Source organism: Notothenia rossii (genome assembly GCF_949606895.1).
Source record: "Notothenia rossii genome assembly, chromosome: 5".
Taxonomy (NCBI): domain Eukaryota; kingdom Metazoa; phylum Chordata; class Actinopteri; order Perciformes; family Nototheniidae; genus Notothenia; species Notothenia rossii.
In genome coordinates, this window is record NC_136903.1 from 28,628,634 (window position 1) to 28,652,429 (window position 23,796).

General features: G+C 43.1%; 2 protein-coding genes across 2 annotated transcripts in view; both read right to left on the reverse strand.

Moving 5' to 3' along the window:
• Positions 1-16,009, reverse strand: part of st3gal2 (ST3 beta-galactoside alpha-2,3-sialyltransferase 2) — a gene marked incomplete at its 5' end in the record, with an annotated part of 40,467 nt that extends 24,458 nt beyond the window's left edge. Inside the window, one exon of the mRNA XM_079680455.1 lies at positions 15,875-16,009. Coding sequence (XP_079536581.1) covers positions 15,875-16,009 — 135 coding nt within the window. The remainder of the gene's footprint in view (positions 1-15,874) is intronic.
• A 27-nt stretch (positions 16,010-16,036) lies between these two features.
• LOC307038778 (uncharacterized protein) lies at positions 16,037-21,868 on the reverse strand (the record flags this gene model as incomplete). The annotated part of the gene is made up of 3 exons (XM_079680456.1): positions 21,490-21,868; positions 21,246-21,320; positions 16,037-16,565 (listed from the first exon to the last, which is right to left on the reverse strand). Exons 1-3 carry the CDS (start codon positions 21,528-21,530, stop codon positions 16,037-16,039), a joined length of 645 nt encoding a protein of 214 aa, XP_079536582.1. The 5' UTR covers positions 21,531-21,868.
• Between the last annotated feature and the right edge of the window lie 1,928 nt (positions 21,869-23,796).

The window sequence follows — 23,796 nt, forward strand, 5'->3', positions numbered from 1 at the left end:
TTTGGCTACGTAAAGTGAAGTTGTGTGTTGTCTTTGCTGGCTTTCGCTGTCGCACAGTGATGATACATATACCATTGGAATCTGTGGATTCTCAGCTTTCATATGATATCTTGTTTGTGCAGATCCGATGAAGTATAAAATATTTCTACCGTGAGTTATGTGCCAAATGCCTTAGCACATTTAGCTCCCGGGCTTAACAGGTTAACCTTCAGCATTGTTTTTATGCCCTTGAACACAACTTTTGATCACAAAACAGCAAAGATAAGACATATTTACAAATATGGCTCTGTTGTGATGTTGTTTTCTTGCTCTTTCCTGGCTGCTAGTTCAGTGAGAGTTATACCAATGGAATCTGTGGAATATCAGCTTTCATATGACATGTCGTTTGTGCAGATAGCATGATGTACAAAGCCAGTTATGTGCTAATGTAGCATTAGCTTGTTTTCGTTAAGTGCTGATTTAGACGCTTGGTGTTGGAATTGTGTTTCGTTTAGGTAGAAATTGTTAATATCGTCTGTTAGCTGAGTTTCTTCCCATTAAGTGGGTATGCATCATTAATAGGTTGTTCAATTTGAACATGCTCTGGGACGTTGTTTCTTACAAGATGCTGCGTCTGCCCCCGCGGGCGGGGGCAATCGGGCTTCAGAGGTTAAAACAACAATAACAAAATAAACGATGATGCCTTTTGTATAAAGAAAGCTTTTCGTAGTTCTCAAAGACACTTAACAAATAATCATATATACATATATTAGTCTAAAAATAAACAACCTGCAGCATTTCTGAAAAGGTTCGATTCATGATCAGAACATGGACATGTTTGTACCATAGACTGTATATATAAAGTGGGAGGGAGCTATGGAGGAGGCTATGTTTAATAACTGTAAGTTGCAGCCCTACTCATAAGACATTTTCTCACCATCTGACCCCTTGCTTCTCTTTGAACAATGTCAAACCTCTATGTGGTCCTTCAGTAAGTAACGGCTAGAGCAGTGTCACTTCTTTGTGCTGAAAAAAGGCCCACACTCCTTACTTGATACCGCTGTGTGTTGTTCCCAGCCAAACAATACTAACTTGTGTACTGGAATGTCTTTGTCCTTGCCCCCTCCACAGACTGACTGCCTCTCTTTTTATCTACCAACCCGTCCCCCACCCAGCAGTGAACGATTATTTTCCACCATCTATTTCTGATGCATTACCATGGCCGCCAGCCAGCCATGCAGGGTTGTTACGGCACCAAAACGACAGTCTCCAACCTTGACCCGTGTAATCCAATGCTCGAGATCAGGGGCAGACTTTGCCGTCTCCAGCTGATATATTTATTTCTTTTGATGTTATTTTTCTAGTTGCTGTATATATCACACCTTCCATTACAGAGTTTCAGAGTTTCACACATTCACAACTGGAGCCACAGTCCTGGTGGTTTTCATATGTCATCTGGCTGTAAAGGTACCAAACAATCTTCAGGTTAACAATATGAACTCAAATTGTCCATGATTTTGTATAATTGCTTGTTATCATTCCTTCTAATTCTCACTGAGGCTGAGATATAATTATTTTGAGCATAATGCTCTCCTTTGCCCCTTTGGTTTTAATAAAAAATGCTCCCAATGCACACGTTCTTTATGAATCCATTATAAATTTTTGAGAATATTTGTTCACTGCGGCCGCCTTGAATAGCAACAGCTGTCCATTGTATCTCCCACTGTTATCTGTACTGTCCTAACAGTCCACACAGCTGTCAATTAAATCTTTTATTAAAAGATTCATCGCATCACCGAACAACTTTATACACAGCGATAACTCCTCATCAGTATGTCAGAAAACGCAGGCATTGATTCCTACATATGCTGCAGCTCAAATGTTTCCATCAGCCCAGAGGCATCACCTGTCGGTAATTGGCTGTACACTTATACACCAGGGGTGCAGCTTTCAGTATGTGAACTTGGCTTCTGTTTTTTGTATTCTGTCCAGTTTGTGTACATGCTCTGCCTTCTGAATGGATACATTTATCTTGCATTGATTTTATTCCAACTTTAACAGAAGTTCACCACTTCAAACTGTCAATCACCTCGCCCACGTTCCCTAGCTTTTGCTCTCTCAGTTTTTCTGCTGTAGGCGTACCTTTTGTCCTGCCATTTTCCTGGATTTGTTATGCTTTCACATTTTTACAGGTAATAATTATCATCCAATACCCTCCTGCCGGCCTCCTTCCTTTAACAATGGCTCTCAACAGGTAACCAAATGTTCAATGTGTTCTGTCTGCCTCCCGTTGAGTGCGCTCGCCTATGACGCCCCCGCTGTACTCAGCCTCACCACCTCTCTTCTTTATCCACGTGAGGGTGTCTAATGAGTAATGACTGAACAAAACAATGACTAACTCGAGAACAAATCTATCTGCATTCACCTGGCTTTCAGGCACTCGTTGAGCTACAGTAAAGCCCAGACCACATGCTCCACAGTTCATGTAGTTCTGGCTCTCCCAGCAGCAGTTCAACTTCACATTTCTCTACACTGCTGCAGAACAGCGAGTACCAGCAGTATTATTACTGAACTAAAATCCTGGCCCCGGGAGATTGACAGTTTTGCTCCAGGTCTGCACTCCATGAACAACCAATACTGTTATGTTTTATTAAATGAATACAAACCACAATTGCCTTTGTTTTAGGCTGCTTGCAGATCAAATGTGTCAGATTCTCTCTAATTTAATTTATGCTGCTGTCTGAAGGGGCTTTGTGCGTCTCACAGACTTAAACACAGCATGAAGCATTTATTTACACTCCAAGTCTGTTTTCTCGTCAAAATATGCTTAAAGGGGACTTATTATGCTCATTTTCAGGTTCATATTTGTATTTAGTGTCTCTACTGTGACATGTTAACATGCTTTAATGTTCAAAAAGGTCTTCATTTCTCTCATACTGCCTGTGCTGCAGCACCTCTTTTCACCCTCTGTCTGAAACCAGAGCCCAGTCTGCTCTGGTTGGTTAGCTGGCCGGGTCTGTTGTGATTGGTCAACTGCTAAGAGATGTCCCGCCCCTATCACGTACAATGTGTAACCCCCAATTTCCACTGGGTCCATCTGCGCCGCGCTGCGCCATAACCCACCGAACGCGTCCCAGAAGCCTTTCAGAAGCGTAGCGTCGTGCGTGCAGGCTCGCAGTTTTGTTATTGATTCGGGTTTAATTTGGGTATTAATTAACTTTAAACATTAATATGTAGTTGTTACCTTCCACTCAACAAACTGCAGCGACTAAAAATCAGGCCTTGTCCTTTCTGATGTTGTCCTTGTAGTAAGCATTGGTTACATCATATAAAATAGTGTGTTTTTCCACTTCCATGATGAAAACTTCGTCGTCCATTGTGCGTATCGTAGTGGAGGTGTTGTGATGAAGGAGGGGGGTCTGCTAAATTAGTATATGTGGGGGATGGGCCTGGCCCGGATGCTCACCTTTCCACTTCCCGCGAGGGGGGGCTGCCTGTCCGACCTCACGTTACGGCTGCGCCGCGGCAAAAATAGGATGCATCCTAATTTTAGAGAAGCGCTGCGCCGAGCCGCTTCTGGGACGCGTCTGAGCCGTAACGCGGCGCGTGTGGTGGAATAGCACTCATTGACTAGAGTGGCCGCGATCCTCACGACCGCCGCGGCGCAGCCGTAACGCGGCGCAGCCGTAACGCGGCGCAGCCATAACGCGGCGCAGCACGGCGCAGACGGACCCGGTGGAAACTGGGGGTTAGAGCGCAGGCTTATAGCAGCGGTAGTGTTACATAGTGATGTCACAATGTCACTGAATGAACAAAAACCTATATAACACACTATAGGAAAGGGAACACCCAAAAAAGCCAAATAGGGCCTCTTTAAATGTAAAGTTGATGGCCAATACAAAGACTGGAAGAAAGATACAAGATCATAATTTGGATCAAAGAGCTGCCGTGTTTATAGTAACTAATAATAGATGCTTTTAGTATCCTACACCAACCTAAAATGGGCTCTCATAGAGCTGATATATCAATGAATAACTAGTCAACTGCCATTTGAGTGAAACATCTGTTATCTCAACAAAAGCAACATTAATAGATATTTTTTTACACATATTGGTTATGTTGCCTATTTTGAGTAGCTATCTCATAACAGTATTTGTTTTTGTATTTAAACATTTTGGCATAATATAACTGTCCTCGCTTCAGCTTAGCACAAATCATGTTTCTGGTACAGGCGATTATTATTTTAATTTTTTTCTCCACAACCATCTTAAGCCCCCCAGACATGATCTCCTGACCCCCTTAGGGGTCCGGAACACCAGGTCAGACCACTGACACAGATTATTTCTATGTACCATAGAGCTCCATTGTTGTCCAACTAGACAAAACTAGACAAAGCCGTGTTCATCGCTGCATGATGAAACACAGCCCTGTCATTGATTTGAATGAGGCCAGTCCGATGGTGCAGTGGGGGCACCAATGCAGGGGGCAGAATCAAATATTTCAAATTTGTTCTCCAAACACCCAAAGCAATGCCGATAAAGTGAGCGTTTGACTTTGAAAGAAAGTGATTGTGAGTAATTGTGTGTCTACAGTTAGCTGCATGCCTTCCACTTAATGCATTGTGGGATAGACTCCACTTTGCTACGACCCTGAATAGGTACAACTAAGTCATTATCGGATAGTGTAGTATTAGCTGCAGAAACAAATTAAATCTATAAAATAAGTTACCCATTTAGAAACCGGCACTAACATGACCTTGACTAAGTCCCGCTCAGTAACCAACAAAGCAGCGTGTGTGTCGGGATGCATATATTTTCAGGTTTAATTACCATGTCTTTAATTACTCGCCTTAACTGTTTCATTGTTGGCAGCCAGTCATTAACCAGCGTAGATGAGTTACATTTAGTTCTAAGACGACCCACGTCTTGTTATTTTTCCGTCCCCTGTCTCATTTTCTGTCATCATCACAGTTTTAAATATGGTGTCAGCTATTTCTGCAATAAAAGCATCTGTAATTAGCAGCTGCTATCATGGTGCAGAGCATTTTCAATTACTTTCCCCCAATCACCCTTCCATAATCTACTCCCCCACCACCTAGTGTTTCCTCTATCTTCTACAGTTACCATTTGTTTCTCATTATTTCTTCATTCCCTCCTGTCACGACTGTACCTAAAGTGTGTTTATGTTGAAGAAGGATTGTGACGCATTCCCCACCACATACCACATCTTTATCGTTCACTCTCTGCCGTCCTACCTCGCAGTCGATCTCATTGATTTTGTTTTAAAAGTTCTGAGGATCTAATCATTAATAATTATCTCTCCTTGTGGGCTTCCCTTATTTTCCCCGTAACCCCTCTGTCTCATTTGTCACAGATGTCTGTCATGTTTTTCACAGATCGCCTCCATCACTCTTCTCTTTCACAAAGAGTAAGATGCAGCCATTTTGGTTGTTACAGATGCCCCTCTTCCATCATTCTCCTGTTTTGTCTGCCTTTACTCCCATTTCCCCTCTCTTTCTGCCATGTATCCTGTGTTTGGAAATGATAATGTTTCACAGCAATTTCACAAACCAGTGGTTGCCCTCCCTGACAACAAAAAAATAGAGGCAGGTTTCAATGGTTGGTTGTCGTACAACATGATCTATATGTTTGTAATGCAACCCTCTCTTCTTCAGCCAATCTGCACTCAGAGAGAAACTGGCGGTATATTGAAACTGTTGACTGTTTCCACTTTAATCTACATATTTTGTCCGTTTAAATGTTACCTTTCTTTTCTCCTTGTCCATTTTCACTTTAGCTTAAATCAGTAACACCAGATCTTTGTCTTTTATAGATAGTATTTTATATATAATCATGTATAGAAGATATATGTTTTTTTTTGTACCTGCTATGCCACTTTTGCTTCTATGCCACATTTGCTGTAACAATGTACGATGCAGGGGCGCCATTTGCCTGCAGGCAAAGCTTCATCATTTCAGTTTCGTAATCTCCGCTGCCTGGGGCCCCCAGAGTGTCTTGCAGCGCCACTGTGTACATGATAGGCTAAGGGACAGGACCTCTATGAGTGGTTGACCATTCAGAACAGAGCAGGCCAGCTAACCAATCAGAGCAGACTGGGCTCTGGTTTCAGACAGAGGGTGAAAAGAGGTGCTGCAGCACAGGCAGTATGAGAAAAATAAAGAGCTTTTTCAACATTATAGCATGTAAAAATGCATCAGTAGAGACACAACACACTGATATACACCTGAAAATAAGCATATAAAAGGCTCCTTTAAGTACATTTACCATTTTAAATGTTGCTTTGACATGGCCTTTAGTCTATATATTGTCTGATATGTGCTTATTGTGTGACCATCTTTAATGAGTTAAATGTCTGCATTGGTCATAATTTATAGAACACTTTACAAAAAGAGCTCACTTTTTTAAGGTGTTGGGAGACTGCTCAAACCTCTGAGCTTTAAGTCACTGCCAATAATAGCCAAAACGTGGGATAAGTCTCCCGACTGAAAACATGAATGCATTTGAGCCTTGACCAAAGGACCTTTCTGGATTTGTCTGACAGAAAACCACTTAAAGAAAGGCCTTCAGAAACCACCTGGATCGTATGTCTCTGCTTTAATCCATCCAAGACAAATGCCCCTGACTTTGAAAGGTATCGCCTTCTGGAAACGCAGAGAGAAAGACCAGCCTCGAGGGACACGGTAAAGCGAAAACATGAAATGAAATATAGCGAGATGACAAAATAATCCCAGACACAGACAAAGAGCAGCCAATTTGAAAAGAAGGTAATGGGCTATTTATCACCATTCAAGTGTCTCCATTTTTATAAACTGCAAGCAGAAAAAATATGGCTCTGCAACTAGGCTGTAGCCATGGAAACCCACTATCTGTATCCTATTGAAGGAAATTATTCTTTCATTCCTGCCTTTCGTTAAGTGTGTCACACGGCCACACTGATTGCAAAAAAGGACTCAAAAATCCATTCCTCATAATTTAATGAGCAGAAAAACAGCATATTTATACAATATGTCAAGTCACGTTCCTTCTTCTTAAAACCTGTGATTTGCAATAATTTATTCTGACTTAATCATAAGTAAATGCAACTAACTATCCATCCATCTATCTATCTATCTATCTATCTCATTTGTACTTGATACTGGGGACACAATGTGATTGTGTGATGTGTGAAAGTTTAAATGTTGTTGGTTAAAGCAGCTGCGAGTATATTTCCCATTTTTCATCTGCATATATTTGATTCCAGATCTGATCAGATTCATGCAGTAAGAATAGTTTTGCTGGGCATCAAAAAGGTGAGATGGGAGAACCATTTTGAGGAAAACTGATGTACTAAATGCATTCATTGCATTTGGTTGCACAGTCAAAGTGCAAAGATGCGAAATTGAGAATCAACTTGTTTTATGATAAATTGGTCGGCTAAATGTTCCATAAATGTTAATAAAGCAGGGTTAGGGATAGTAAAAGGTACCCCAAAGGTTGAAATATTACCCCGTTTCCAAAAACCGATGGCTCTGTAAAAAAAAAAGTTAAATTGCAAAACAGTTTCCCTTAGTACAATAATCAAAGATATTCACGTAACAATGGTGTAAAAATAAAAATAAATAAAGTAAGAAAATAATGAATCAGCTCTAAAAACCATACCCAGTTTTTGAAATAAGAATGTAAGATGTTGATCAAAATACATACCCAATGTCTTTCAAGCACAAAACAGAATGTGCTTTCCAACATAATTCCCAAATGGCACCAAGAAATACAATTGCACATTAAAAAGAAAGGCTCAATAAAGAGGATATAATACAATAGCAATTAGTTCATAATTGTAATAATTATAATGAGTTACCTCAAAAGGTATTGTAGGCCTTCAACTTCTGTTTAAAGTGTAACCTGCAAAAGTGGTGCATTCCTTGTCAGATGTTACATTTTGCATGTAGTACACTTCGAGAGAGAGCTGAAGTTCAAAATCAGAAATCTTTGAAAGGACTACCACATTAAAATGTAGGAATCAAATTATAATTTACATTTCTGATCATTCAAAGAGGTTTCAAATAAATTCCAGCTGACACAAGACGCCACTATAATTCAAACTGGATGGGTGTTATCTGGTCTGTAACTTGTGTCCTTGCCCAGATTCTGGCAGCAGCATTTTTGTATTATTTGAAGCTCTCCAATTTTCAATTTCCTACTTTAGTGCTGTCAGCATGGCTATAATTAGACGAGCTTGGGTCCTATGCAGCGTTTCCGCCAGGGGGGCGTCTTGCCGTCATTTGACTTCCAAAAAAATAAATAATCCAAGAGAAGATCGAGAGTTTTTATCGCCTGAAAGGACCAAAAGGAAAAAGGACAAGGGCATCCCTCTGTTGGAGGGGCAAAGGACTCTGGTGGGATTCTTTTCGCCGCCTGCAAAGCGTGACCCTGTGACGGAAAGTGTACTGCCGGCGAGCCTTGACGGGTGGTGCTAGTGGAGCATGTGCGTGAACTGCGAGCGCCGGAGCCTCGCAGTGGCGAAACTGAGGCTCCGTGGTAAACTGTGGTAAAATGAAGAGCCGTTTAGGAGCCGAAAGAGCCGGCTCTTCTTAGTGAGCCGAGCCAAATGATCCGGCTCACTAAAAAGAGCCGGAATTTCACTAATACGTAAAGAGATAGTATCTATAAAAGGGACAGCTCAATTCAGTTATAGGCTGCCACTGCTATATATGACGCTTTCCGTCAGGAAATTGAAATACTAGACACTATTGTTTATGGCTACACCATTCTACTTAGTTTAATGGCTTAACTGGATGCCCTTTAACGCATTCCTAAAATGTATCTTGACGTATTATAATTATAATTTATAATACAGTTAGGTAGGGTTTCTTGAAGGTTGGCAAGGTGTTCAGAGGTTAGAAAAGTAGTTTGAAACTTTTTGGGTATTGGTGATGAAAGCACCAAAGATTTTTTCTTCAGAGCACTCAGAAACTGATAGAAAGTCACAGAGATAATCACGCCAGATGGAAATTAGCATAATGAGGAACAAGGTAATAGTTCACAGGAGCAGCATGTCCCCATCTTACAAAATTAAAAATAGGTAAGGACATAGAGTAAGGACATTTTCAGTGACATTTTCTAACCGGGGGCAAGGGCACATTCAGTATTGTTGATTAAAGTCAACAATGAAAATGTGCTTCCCTTTGAACTGTTAGTTTAAGGATAGTGAATTGCTGCCATTAGATGGTTGAGAAGTATTACATTATTTTTATTATCCATGGTTTCTGGAGCCATTACTAACATCACAAACAGGGCATGTCAACCCAAGGGCAGTTATTTGTGTAAGTTAAAAGTCAAATGTTCAGCAAAGTTTGACAGGGCAAGTCTGACTTCAATTGAAAGATGCATCTGCTTGTTTATTGGAGCTACAAACTCAATTTACATAATCTAACACAAAACAATAACCGTATAATGTGTTGATGTATTCATAGATGTTAGGTCTGGCACTGCAAAAATCATTTTGCAATAATACATTGCAATAGTTTCAATAATATTGCAATTGACATATTTTAATGGGGAAGTCAAAAAGACATTCCCTGAGGAAATTAACTTGAGACCTATTTTGAATTGAGTAATTGAAATTCATTGTGTTCTGCCGTGCTGTGCATTTGACAATGTACAGCACGGCAGAACAAAATGAATTTCAATTACAAATATGTCTGAATCAGGAATTGTGGTGTGGTATTCAATCTGCAGCCAAACAAAAGGAATGGGGGCAGATTGGATTCTAGATGGATAGAGAGAGTAAACAGAGATAGGGTGATAAAAAGATAGAAACAGAGACAAAGACAGAGAGACAAAGATAAGTCTGTCCAATAGCTCCCCAGTTGCCAATTAAACTAATCAGACATATTTCTACAGGAAGTGTGTATGTGTGTGTTTGCGTGTCATGTAAGCATGCCAGCGAGATGATAGGTATGGCGTGTTCTAATAAATCCACAGCAAAATCAAACAATGCAGCACTTTGCATCAAGGGTGAATGTTGCTGGGGACAAAAACAGAGCTACAAGAAGAGTGAATATTAGATTTGTGTTCATATGTCAAATTGCTGTAAATTAAGTCTAATGTTGCAAACTTGCCATTTGGATGTGTAAATAGGAAACTGCTTTTAGGCACATTTGCCATATAAACTTAATACAGTTAAAATATGCCAACAAGTGTGTGTAAAAATTCCTTCTAAATAAATGGTCTATGATAAACCTTAAACTGAGATTTGGACAATTGTTATTGACGTCATTGTGCGCCATGACAAACAAGTGCAGAGGCAGAATGCAGACACTCAAATCAAAGTTACATCAGTCATTGGAGATTAGTTTTGGAAGTTTGTGGTATGTTTGATTTGTTTACAGCTTTCTCCACTGCCCATACAAATGTAGTATTGCTTTAAGTCACCTTTTCTCACTGGTCAAATGTTGTAATTATGTGGAAATGGGTTGCCTGAAGCCAATTCATACAAACCCCATATTGAAGCTCAAAAAGCCATTAACTGCTTCAATTGAGGCAACAATAACACCTCATGCTTACTAAAGGTGTTTGTCTTAGGCTTTGTCCTATTCACTGAACACAATTCAGACCTTGGTGGGCAGATGGCGCAATGTAAGAAAAGTTATTTCCATTGAACAGTTGCAAAACGAGCTCTGTTATAGTTCATTTAAAAAAATAAAAAGAAGAACATTTTTGCTTTACGCCTTATTTTTCTCTACCTCCACTACACATACATAACTGCACTTATTGAAATGGATGATCACAGCACCTGCATGCCTATTACAAGGTTATTCAATCTAATTAGGATGAATTATTAACCGGTTATTAAAGAGCAGCAATGTTACAATATTCATGCTTTAAAAAGGTGAAGTATTGCTTTAAAACTATTTGTTGTTGGAGGGTTATAAATGTTTGCATCGTGACTCATTCTGTTTGCCTCAATAAAAAGTAACAAAACACAACGGACATCTAATTGATCTGATGAGATCCCAACCTGCCTTCCACTTATGGTATTTCTTTATTTTGCAGTTCATCAGTTTCTATTACTCAGGCAATATAATACTGTCGGGATTCACTATTACTGAAATAATAATGTTTGAGGGGGTAAAAGCAACAAAGCTAATGGGTATTTAAATGCTGACTTCATCATCCCTCTCTTTTGGGTTGTCTATTTCAAGTGTATTACAAACTAAAAAGAGTAATTAAACATTTTTACACCAGTTTTACTTTGTACAAAGCAAGTTAATTAGTAGACACAGATGTTGTGTTTAACTTGTTTTTGACTTTCCAACAATGAGACAAACTGTTAAATGTAATATACAACTGATTGCTTGACTGTGCACGTAAAGGGAAATAACTGGGAGGATTAGCATGCATAAACAGGCTTAAAGGTAGGTTTGAGAAACCGGCTCGAGATAAACTTTTTGTTATATTCCATGGAATGCTCTTAACATCCCGATAGCAATGAATATCTTAAGTGTTTTGACAAAAAATCCATTAAAAAAGTTCATCTGTGGAAGCCGTGGTACAGTAAAAAGCACGACCAATCATTTTAGCCGGCCCGGCTAAAATAACTGGATGGCCTACCTGCCTGTCAGCCTTCCATCTGTGCACAAACTTATCTCGTGCCCTCATTAGTCATGTGCGCGTTCGTGTGTGTTGGAGTAGGGGCTCTATAAGGAAGTGGCAGATTTTCTCCGCTCGTGTATTTTAAAATTTGTTTTGCTGCTGAAGCCTTTCAAGCCTTTCAAACTAAAAACTAAAACCGGGACCTTTTTTGAAGTGTTTCCCATTACCTTTATTTTTGGCGGGCCGCCACAATTAAATATCGTCCCAGGGTAGTTCAAATCCCGCCTAGATCACCACTACCACCACTAGTGTGCACTTGACAGGGCCGCCCCTTGCCAACTTGGGGCCCTAAGCGACATTGTGAGATGAGGCCCCCTCCCCAACCGACAGGAGTGAAAAAAAATTGTTTGGAAACAAAGTAGGCTACTTTGCAAATATAATTCCTGTTTATTATTATTATTATTATTATTATTATTGTTATTATTATTATTATTATCAACAGCTACTTTTTTATACAGTGAGGTAAATGGTAAATGTGCATGTATGTCGTTCAGTATGCGTTTAGGGGTGTAACGGTTCACAAACATTTTGGTTCGGTACGTACCTCGGTTTTTAGGTCACGGTTCGGCTCGGTACGTTTTCGGTACAGCAGAAAAAATTATCACAAAACATAAAATATATATATATTTTTTATTATTATTAAACTGTGAATAATGTATTCACTCAAATAAATACAAAATATGATAAAATAAACATTAAGGTGCAGCATTTCGATGAACTGAAATAATCTGTGTTTGAACGTTACTGTACTAGTACTCACAAAACATAAACTATTAGTTTTGGGTTTTTAATTATTATTAAACTGTGAATTTTCACTCAAATAAATACAAAATATAATAAAATAAACATTAAGGTGCAGCATTTTGATGAACTGAAATAATCTGTATTTGAACTGTACTGTACTAGTACCTACGCAGCCAGTTTGACATTATGACTTGCTTGTCATTGTATTTTCATGCTTTTTTTTAAAGAAGAATTAACTTGTCCACATTGCTTGCCGAAAGGGCAGATCTGCTGGCACTAACAATGTCTCCTGCTGTGGAGAACACCCTCTCGCTAGGGGCAGAGGTAGCAGATACAGCCAGGGAGCGCTTTGCTAACATGGCAACATAAGGATATTTGGCGTTTGTAATAGCTTTGGCTCGGTCTGAACTTTTTGCGAGTGGTGGAGGCTTAAATGCTAGCGGGAGTTGGATTTGCACTTCAGTCTTTTTTCTTTTGGTACCGTTGATATTCACGTTCGGGTGATGCCTTTTCAAATGAGTGTGCAAGTTTGATGTATTGCCAGCCGCGTAACCAATTTTAGTGGAACAATGCCGACAAACAACTTTGGTGCCTGTAGTGTAGACGGGCCGTGGTGGGGGGTGCGTGGAGAACTGCGCACAGCAGCTGAGGCCCTCCGGGCGGGGCCCCCTGCGCAAGGCGGGGCCCTATGCAGCCTGCGTGATTGGCCTGTTGGGAGGGGCGGCCCTGGCGCTTTAGTCACGGCCCGTCTACACTACGGGCATGAAAAAATCTTGAAGCTGGGCATGTCTGAAGCTTGCCGATTTTTTGCGAGCAACGCGACCAACAACCAATCACATGAATCTCCCGCCCCCGACATACAAAGCAATAGCAATGTTAAAAGAAGTAAACCGGATATAAACTCTCCAAACAGGCGAAAAACCTACCAGTTTCACCCACTGTCTCTGCCACCTCCCTCCATGCCTGGTTCCTCCGGTTTGTATCCCGGTAAATAGTTCTGGTCGTAAAGAACCGGGTGATTTGCTACCGTAATATCTCGTTTGGAATATGAGGAAATGAACTGCGGTCTGGCTCTCCCAGCTTGCACGTGGTTTGATTGGCTGCGCTTGCACTGGCGGGATTTGCATAAACGGGATTTGATTGGCTGATGCCAAGCATCGAGCCTCAAAAGTTGAACATTGTTCAACTTTTGATGCCGATAGATGCTCGTGATGCTTGCAAAGCCATGCCATGCTCCCCACAATGCAGTTCGGATAAGATTACAAATCTTCTAAGTCACCCCATTCAAGTGAATGGGCGAAGCGTTGAAAGCATTTTTCGATGCCTGTAGTGTAGACGGGCCGAAGGCACTTAGCCCTCAGTTACTCCCAGGAGAACATCCCTGTAGTTGGGGGGGGGGGGGGGGGTCTTGTAAAAGACATTGCTCCATAGTGTGTAATAGCATAACTATATACAAGACGATAAACACATCACATAATTGAGGCTTAACAACAGGCAAGTGATCATTCAAACTAGAATGAGAGCTGGTTGAGAAGCAGTTTCCATCCCTGTTGGTCCATATTGTCTTTACTTCATCATACCCTATTAGACATTTTGTGAAATTGCAGCATATTAATTATTGAGTTGTGGACGAAAATGTGTTGTGAGTAAACTTTGAATGCCAAATTCGAATCTTAAGTTCAAGTGTACATTTGTGCCAAATATGAAGAAGTTCCTGATAGGCGAAAGGAATGGACTGCATAGAAACATTAAATTACACTACCAAAAAGTTCCTGAAATCCTTCTGAAATCACTTTCACTTTCTGTGCTAAGCTAAAATATAAGGTTTCCACTTTTTTTTACATTGTGCTCTAAATAAAATTGCTGCGGTACCTTGAACCTGCAGTCATGGATGAATGTTCTGAAAATAGTTTGCCACATGTTGTGCATACATTGGTTAAAAGGTTTAAGTTTAAAGCATTCTGCTCTGCAATGTACTTACATTTTGGGTATTACACAGAGTTCAACTTGGCTTCATGCAATCATTGTAAAGTAACCAGGGCCGTATTCATGGAGTCAACATTGGGGGGGACCAAAAATTCAATAAAAATTGGAATACTAATTTCCTGCCATTCTAAAGGAAAATACATAAAAAATCACTAAAACATTGGATACTTTAAAACCTGTTAAACCCCATGCCCCTGCCCTTGGGGGCAAAACACAACAATAGTCACGAAACTGTGTCTCAGGCATGGGTGTAGGAAGCATCCTCAATGTGGGTGGGAAAATTTGACGGGGGGTATGGGCGGGCGGGGGACCTAACCTCCTCTACGGGGGTCCGGGGGCATGCTCCCTCGGGAAGATTTTTTTTTAAATGTTGAAGTTAAATGCATCAATCTGGTGCACTTTGAGAGCAACATTAGGGACTAAATCTATGGATACATCTCAACAACACCCATGTGAAACAGAACTGAACAGATTTACTTTTTCTTTATAAATATTTTACAAATCACTCCCTTTTTAAACTGTAGTATGAGTTGGAATGATTTCATACCTGTTATTCTCTTATTTTGTATAACTATAATGAACATATAAAGGTGTGCCTTGGAAATACTTGTTTTGCATCAATCTTGATACAGGGTACTTATTATATGTTATAGTTTGGATTATAGTTTTACTATCCCATCATTCAAGGGTGGTTTTCACAATAAGTAATGGTTTATTTTTTGCACGGACACTATCATTTACATTTTTTTACTATGTTCAATCTGAATTTACTTTAAAAACATCTATATTTATTCTGACTTTTTCTACATCCATCTCACACTTTATCATTGCTTTGAGAAAAAAGATTATTCATTTAACCATTTTTAGAAGTGAAGATATAGTCAATTGTTCTGGGAATGTCATTTTCAAACCTGAGACCTGAAAAACAGGCTTGGGGCTGATGTTTTACCATAATGTCTAATTGTGCATTGTATTACATCACCCTATTTTATCTAGTTTAGCTTTTCTTGTTTTGTTGTTTGTAATGGCAAAGATTAGAGATGAATAAAGTACAACTATAACCATAATCACATTAAAGCATTTCAATCCATAGAAAGGTCTGTGCCACACAATTTCAGTAGAAACAGGAACACTTTATTGCCCTTTTGTTTTACAGCCATGACTCGCACTAGCTGCTTGCCGCTCATTCAAAATCAAAAAGACCCCCAACTTCCTCCCAGGCACCCGCCCAAAAAGCCCAACCCTCAAGTAAAGGACCCAAAAGCCTTTTTGCGCTTATCGTTGGCACTGATAAAAGACTGGCATATTCCTTCAAGGTCCAGTCTGTCCAGTTTCTTCTGGTGCACATGACATATGGCCACATTATTCAGCCTTGTTTGACTCATCGGTGATCTAAGCCATGTCTTAAGCCTCCTCAGGGCACTAAAACTCCTCTCAGCCTCTGCAGAAGAGGCAGGGACGACCAACAGAAGCCTTACTAAAGCTTCCACCTAACCGAAGAGACCTCTCACCTCTGGCACCATTTCCCGAATAATGCTAGCAACATCTGAGCTTGTTTCATTGGTGTAATTAGCCCCAAACATGGCCAGCTGCACCTGCAGTAGTCTTGAATTCAATTCAGGATACTCTTCTACCACCTTGTCCATGTCTCCATGTAGCAGCACATTTTCAAGCTACTGCAGCTTGTGGAATCCAGCTTGTTCAAACCTCTCTATGAATTGAGTATTCACTGTGTCCAAGGCATTGTAGAATTGGACTCTGTACAAGGACTGGCCATCGGGAGGGATATGGGCTGCAGCCTGACCGGTGTAACGCTTTGTAGGTTTGCGGACATGAGGGATCTGAATTGGTTGTAGGTCCAACTTTGTTGCCACAGCAGTTGCTTTCGAGAACAATACATCCAAATGCTCCTCCGTTCGTTTGACCTGCATGCTTGTTTTGACATGGTCTATAGCCTCCAACATGCCTGAAACAGTCTGTTTCCTAAGCTGCAGGGAGGTGTTCAGGCACTCCAAATCCCCAATCAGGTCTTCAGCCATTAAAAGGCCGAGCACAGTGTTCCCTTTAAGAAATGTTCCATGAAGACCATTGGCGTTGGCTGAAGTTTCAGGTGAGCTGCATGATGCCATTTCTTCAAGGGCCATCAGCACTGACTCATACTGCTTGAGAACTGAGCGGATGGCAGGGGTACGTACAGTCCACCTGGTGGGACAGAGAGGCTTCAATGAGGTGAAAGTTGAACCATGCTCTGATTTTGCAATATTCTGGAAAATCAACTTGAACCTCCCAGATTGATTAAAGAAGCCCCCCAATTCATGGACCAGACCCATTGCATCTCTTACTAGTGGAGAGGCTCCACAGGCAGCCTGCGTAATTAAGTTCACGCAGTGGGGACCACAGTGACAATACACAGCCAGCGGTTGTTCTTTCCTTAAAATGGCTTGTACTCCCTGCAATCGTCCAGCCATGTTTGCGGCATCATCATAAGTTTGTCCTCGGAGTTGAGACAGAGGAAGCTGTAGGCGCGTCATCACATCACATGCCATCTTGGCTATATTTTGCCCTGTTGTTGATGACACTTGGTAGATTCCCAGTAATTCTTCCTTTGGTTGTAGATCTGCATCTACAGAGCGCACACATATTGACTCCTGCTCAACTCCTGATATACCTTGGGTGCCATCAATGATAATTGCGAACTGGACCACTGGCATTGATGTTATTTCCGACACAATTTCTTTGATGATTGTATTGGCCATCACCTTCAACAGTTTGTTCTGCAATTCCGGACTGATGAAATCGAGGGGACCTTTTAGTCAGGAGGTCAGCTCTGCATCGCCCGTTGCCTTGTACTTTAGAAGCGGGCTTAAATTCCCACTCTCCTTCTGATCGCCTCGAAAAGCCAGACCATGCCGTGCCAAGTACCTCACACCCTCAACAATCTTCAGCAGATTTCTTCTTGCTTGTTGCTGCCGTCTTTCAAGCTCACGTGAAAGTTGCACATTAACAGGCTCTGGCTCCTGAATCCTAGTCATCACAGCTAATTTGTGACACTGGCTGTGTTTATGCACACTAAATTTCTCCAATGCCTTCTTCCAATTGTTAAAACCAGTCTTGACAAACGCTGAATCTGCTTTTGACGCAAGCTTAGACTTTTGTGCTGCAAAGTATTTAGCACAATAGAAGAACCAGTACCTTACCGTGGTAGAGAGGTTTGTGTGCCCTGGTGAACCTGGGGGCTGTGTTGTCTGGAACCTTGTGTTCCTGGTAGGGTCTCCCATGGCAAATTGGTCTCAGGCAAGGGGCCAGACTAAGATTGGTTCACAAGACCTCATGAAAGACGACACACGAAGTGAGGATACCCGGCCCGGAGGAAGCCCGGGGTCCCCTTCTGGAGCCAGGCCCAGAAGGAGGACTCGTCGGCGAGGGTCTGGTGGCCGGGCTTGCCACGGAGCCCGGCCGGGCACAGCCCGAAAAGGCGACGTGGGCAACACCTCCGCTTCTCCGTCCCGCGGGCCCACCACCTACGGGAAACAGCGATGGGGTCGGGTGCGCTGCCAGAAGGGTGGCAGTGAAGGCAGAGGGTCTCGACGGACCAGACCCGGGCGACAGAAGCTGGCTTTGGGGACGTGGAACGTCACCTCTTTGGGGGGGAAGGAGTCGGAGCTTGTGCGGGAGGTGGAGCGTTACCAGTTGGATCTGGTTGGGCTCACCTCTACGCACAGCGTCGGCTCTGGAACCTTACTTCTGGATAGGGGTTGGACTCTATTCTTCTCCGGAGTTGCTCAAGGTGTGAGGCGCCGGGCGGGTGTGGGGATACTCACAAGTCCTCGGTTGGGTGCTTCGTTGTTGGAGTCTACCCCAGTGGACGAGAGGGTTGCCTCCCTACGCCTGCGGGTTATAGGGGGGAAAACTCTGACTGTTGTGTGTGCTTATAAACCCAACAGCAGTTCAGAGTATACGGCCTTCTTGGAGACCCTGGAAAGAGTCCTGTATGGGGCTCCTGAAGGGGACTCTTTAATCTTGCTGGGAGACTTCAACGCACATGTGGGCAATGATTGAGACACTTGGAGGGGAGTGATTGGGAGGAACGGCCCCCCTGATCTGAACCGGAGTGGTGGTTTGTTACTGGACTTCTGTGCTAGTCATGGATTGGCCATAACAAACACCATGTTCGAACATAAGGATGCTCATAAGTGTACGTGGTACCAGAGCACCCTAGGCAGAAGGTCCATGATCGATTTCGTTATCGTATCATCGGACCTGAGGCCGTATGTTTTGGACAATCGGGTAAAGAGAGGGGCGGAGTTGTCAACTGATCACCATCTGGTGGTGAGTTGGGTCGAGTGGCGGGGGAAGCCTCTGGATAGACCTGGTAAGCCCAAACGTGTAGTTCGGGTGAACTGGGAACGTCTGGAGGAGGCCCAAGTTCAGGAGGCCTTCAACTCACACCTCCGGCGGAGCTTTTCGGGCATTCCTGTGGAGGTTGGGGACATTGAACCAGAGTGGTCGGTGTTCAAAGCCTCTATTGCCGAAGCCGCGGCGGGGAGCTGTGGTCTCAAGGTCCTAGGTGCCTCAAGGGGCGGTAACCCTCGAACCTCCTGGTGGACACCGGTGGTCAGGGAAGCCGTCCGACTGAAGAAGGAGGCCTTCAGGGATTTGTTATCCCGGGGGACTCCCGAGGCAGTTGCAAGGTACCGACAGGCCCGAAGGGCAGCAGCCTCAGCCGTGACCGAGGCAAAGCAGCGGGTGTGGGAGAAGTTTGGAGAAGACATGGAAAAAGACTTTCGGGCGGCACCAAAGTTGTTCTGGAAAACTGTCCGACACCTCAGGAGGGGGAAGCAGGGAACCATCCAAGCTGTGTACAGTAAGGATGGGACGTTGTTGACCTCAACTGATGGAATGTTAGGGCGTTGTAAGGAGCACTTTGAGGAACTCCTGAACCCGACAACTCCGCCCTCTATGTTAGAGGCAGAGCTGGAGTATGACGGGGGATCGACACCAATCTCCCGGGGGGAGGTCACTGAGGTCGTCAAACAACTTCACAATGGCAAAGCCCCGGGGGTGGATGAGATCCGCCCAGAAATGCTGAAGGCTCTGGGTGTTGAGGGACTGTCATGGTTGACACGTCTCATCAACGTTGCGTGGAAGTCGGAAACAGTACCGAAGGAGTGGCAGACCGGGGTGGTGGTTCCCCTTTTTAAAAAGGGGGATCAGAGGGTGTGTGCCAATTACAGAGGCATCACACTACTCAGCCTCCCCGGGAAAGTTTACTCTAAGGTACTCAAAAGGAGGGTCAGGCCGATTGTCGAACCTCAGATTGAGGAGGAACAATGCGGATTCCGTCCTGGTCGTGGAACGACGGATCAGCTTTTTACTCTCGCAAGGATCCTGGAGGGGGCCTGGGAGTACGCTCATCCAGTCTACATGTGTTTTGTAGACTTGGAGAAGGCGTATGACCGGGTTCCCAGGGAGTCACTGTGGGAGGTGCTGCGGGAGTATGGGGTGAGGGGGTCTCTACTCAGGGCCATCCAATCTCTGTACTCCCAAAGCGAGAGCTGTGTCCGGGTCCTCGGCAGTAAGTCGGACCCATTTCAGGTGAGGGTTGGCCTCCGCCAGGGCTGCGCTTTGTCACCAATCCTGTTTGTAATATACATGGATCGGATTTCGAGGCGTAGTCGTGGGGGAGGGGGTCTGCAGTTCGGTGGACTAAGGATTGCACCACCGCTTTTTGCAGATGATGTGGTTCTGATGGCTTCATCGGTCTGCGACCTTCAGCACTCACTGGATCGGTTCGCAACCGAGTGTGAAGCGGCTGGGATGAGGATCAGCACCTCCAAATCTGAGGCCATGTTTCTCAGCAGGAAACCGATGGACTGTCCACTCCAAGTAGGGAATGAGTCCTTACCCCAAGTGAAGGAGTTCAAGTATCTCGGGGTCTTGTTCTCGAGTGAGGGAACAATGGAACGTGAGATGGGTCGGAGAATCGGAACAGCGGGAGCGGTACTGCAGTCTCTTTACCGCACCGTTATGACGAAAAGGGAGCTGAGCCAGAAGGCAAAGCTCTCTGTTTACCGCGCCATTTTCGTTCCTACCCTCACCTATGGTCATGAAGGATGGGTCATGACCGAAAGAACGAGATCGCGGGTACAAGCGTCCGAGATGGGTTTTCTCCGCAGGGTGGCTGGTGTCTCCCTTAGGGATAAGGTGAGAAGTTCGGTCATCCGGGAGGGACTCGGAGTTGAACCGCTCCTCCTTCGCGTCGAAAGGAGCCAGTTGAGGTGGTTCGGGCACCTAGTTAGGATGCCACCTGGGCGCCTCCCTAGGGAGGTGTTCCAGGCACGTCCAGCTGGGAAGAGACCAAGGGGTAGACCTAGAACCAGATGGAGGGATTATATCTCTTCGCTGGCCTGGGAGCGCCTTGGGATCCCCCAGTCAGAGCTGGTTGATGTGGCCAGGGAAAAGAAAGTTTGGGGCTCTCTGCTGGAACTGCTACCTCCGCGACCCGACCACGGATAAGCGGGTGAAGATGGATGGATGGAGAAACAGAGGACCCCTTTTACAGAGGGGCTGTAATGGAGCCATGTATGATCTTCAAACCACTTCTCCTGAAAGTAGAGTATTCTATTTGATAGGGTTAGACTGGGTACGACTTTGACATTTGGATGATTTGGGCAAAGTCCAAGCTCCTCCCCTTCCTTTCCTGTACCTTCATTTTCGCCGGCCTGGCTGCTCTCACTCTAATTGTCAAACTCACTCTCCCTGCTTGATGGTATTATCTGAAATACATATGAGGATGATCTCATCTTAAATTAACATTAACATTAGACTGCTATGTTGTCATTATTCTGTCTTAACCATCAATATAGCTCCTTTCTGGCTTACCTCCATGTCACCAGCGCACACTCTCCCTGTCTGGTCGCCATGCTCACATTCTCTCTCTCCCTCTCTCTCTTTACTCTGAACACACCAGAGTGAACATGGAAGAAATATCAGTAAACTATTGACTAGAAAGACTGTTGATACACATTATACATATGGGGGGACACGGGAGTCTGTACATTACCATTAGACTGCTATGTTGTCATTATTCTGTCTTAACCATCAATATAGCTCCTTTCTGGCTTACCTCCATGTCACCAGCGCACACTCTCCCTGTCCGGTCGCCATGCTCACATTCTCTCTCTCCCTCTCTCTCTTTACTCTGAACACACCAGAGTGAACATGGAAGAAATATTATCAGTAAACAAGCTATCTGACTGGTAACAATACTCACTTTCTCACTGCTCTTAACTTGAGGCTGCCCAAAAAACTGTCTAATGTCACTGCCACCCTTCCTCTTGCTCATGCTTACAGCTTGACCTCGGCGATCTGCAGTTGCTGATGTGATTAATACGGGTCAGCAGCGCTGGATATAAGATAATTAAACATGTTTATTAGCAATTCTGAGCATTCTAAACCCAGCCCAAGCTATGATGCACACTGCAAACCTCCTGCGTGTGAGTATCTTTTAAATGCTTCTGACGATTATGAAATACTATTTCATAATAATTGTAGAGTATTTATTATTTAATTAATTCTGGCACCTTTGGTATTCCATAGATGTCACACATCACAGTTTTAAATCTTTCCACACCCTACAAATTACAAAATAAAATAGAAATAATCCACATGAATACATATCTATTGGATTACATCCAAAACGACACCGTCATTTTCCACATAGCTGACACTAGCCCGCCAAACCCTGGCTAACAACTGAAACCAGCTAGCCCACAGCTAGTTAGCTACTATTCCTGAAAAGTTCGGTTTTAACATCAGAACTACAAGTTACTTACACAAAGAAGCTAAACCGGAGGGTTCATTAACATTACCATTACGAAATAAAAATAATATAGATTACTTTAGGGCTAAATAGAAAAGATACCAGAACTGATGGAGGGCAAATTAAAACATGACTGACCTGCTTGGAGCATCAAGCTAACTGAAGGTGGACTCAGACGTGCAACAGCGAAAGACACCCCCGGGTACAAAATAAGGAACCAATTTACATTGATGTGTCCCCCCCAATGTATATGGTGAATACGGCCCTGAAAGTAACCCAAACCTCTTAATATTGAGAGTGTAAGCCGGAGCTGGTAATTAAATATAATGAAGAGAAGCAGAGAAATGTGGCAGACGGTTCAGTTAAGGCCCAATGAGTGGATGCTGATCCTAAAATACTTCTCATGGCATAACAGTACATTTGAATTCATTCATGAGACTTTGTTAGCCTCTGGGCCTGTTCTATTAGATGTACAAGTGTGTTCTTGTCAACATGCAATACAAAAAACTTTCACCATCTTTGTGTCCTTTAAATAATTTTCTTGTTTTGATTCTCTTCTCTTCGCTTCTTCAGTGTTATAAAACCGTCAGCAAAGAAATATACAGATATATACTTGACTGCCGAGTCATTACTTAAAAGGTCATGGCCTTCTCTCTTCAGTTGTATACTCACTTTTCTTTTTCTGGATTTAAAGAAAGTCGTTGCAGCTCTGTATCACATTTGTCCAATCACTGGAAAAAATGGCTGTACTTAAAGAGCACTTACAATATTTCTCCACCGACAGCTAAATAAAAAAGGTATTGGTGAAGTTGCCTATCACCAAAAACAATCACCTCGTTCTCCAGCTTTCATATCCCAGCTCCATTTTCTTCATCGATCTTTTTAGAATCCTTCCCTACTTTGTACACTCTCACCCCTTTGTGTCTTGCCATAATCATTATTTGTTATGTTTTATTCAACCAACTATATGTATGTTCCCTGTAAAAGCGATTTGTATACCAAATAAACAACACAGAAAGGCATTTTAGTAAGCAGTGTATGGAAATCTAGCTCCATTAAGCATCACATGAGTTTTCCCTAAGATATAGGATTGATCTTCGCTAACTGTTGCCTCAATCTGCCACTTTCACGTCTAAAGGCCGCTACAAACCAACCTGAGACTAAAGAAAGCGTACCGAAGGCGTCCCGACTTTTACGTCCGTTACGTCGCCTGCGTCGGCTACGCCGCCCGCCTACGAACACACCGCAAAGACTTCAGTCGACGAGTGACTATAACTGTCCTTACCAGCAAGCAGCGGTAGTGTGTATTCGTCATTCAAAAGAGGCAACAGCCAATCAGAGTGATTTCTTTGGCCGACTTTCTTTGGCAGATTCAACATGTTGAATCGACCGCGGGAGGTGTGAAAATGTGCCTTAAAGCATTGACGGTGCGGGACACACCAACCTGAGTAGGGCGCCGTGAATGCCCGACTGCCTCTGACGGCCTCTGACTCACAAAATCGGGTAGGTGTGTCAGGGCCTAACACGCACAAATCCTATGACATCCATTTCTCTCACACACAGCCAAACGGTCCTTTTTCAAATCAGCCATGCTGAGTTATTTTCCATTGC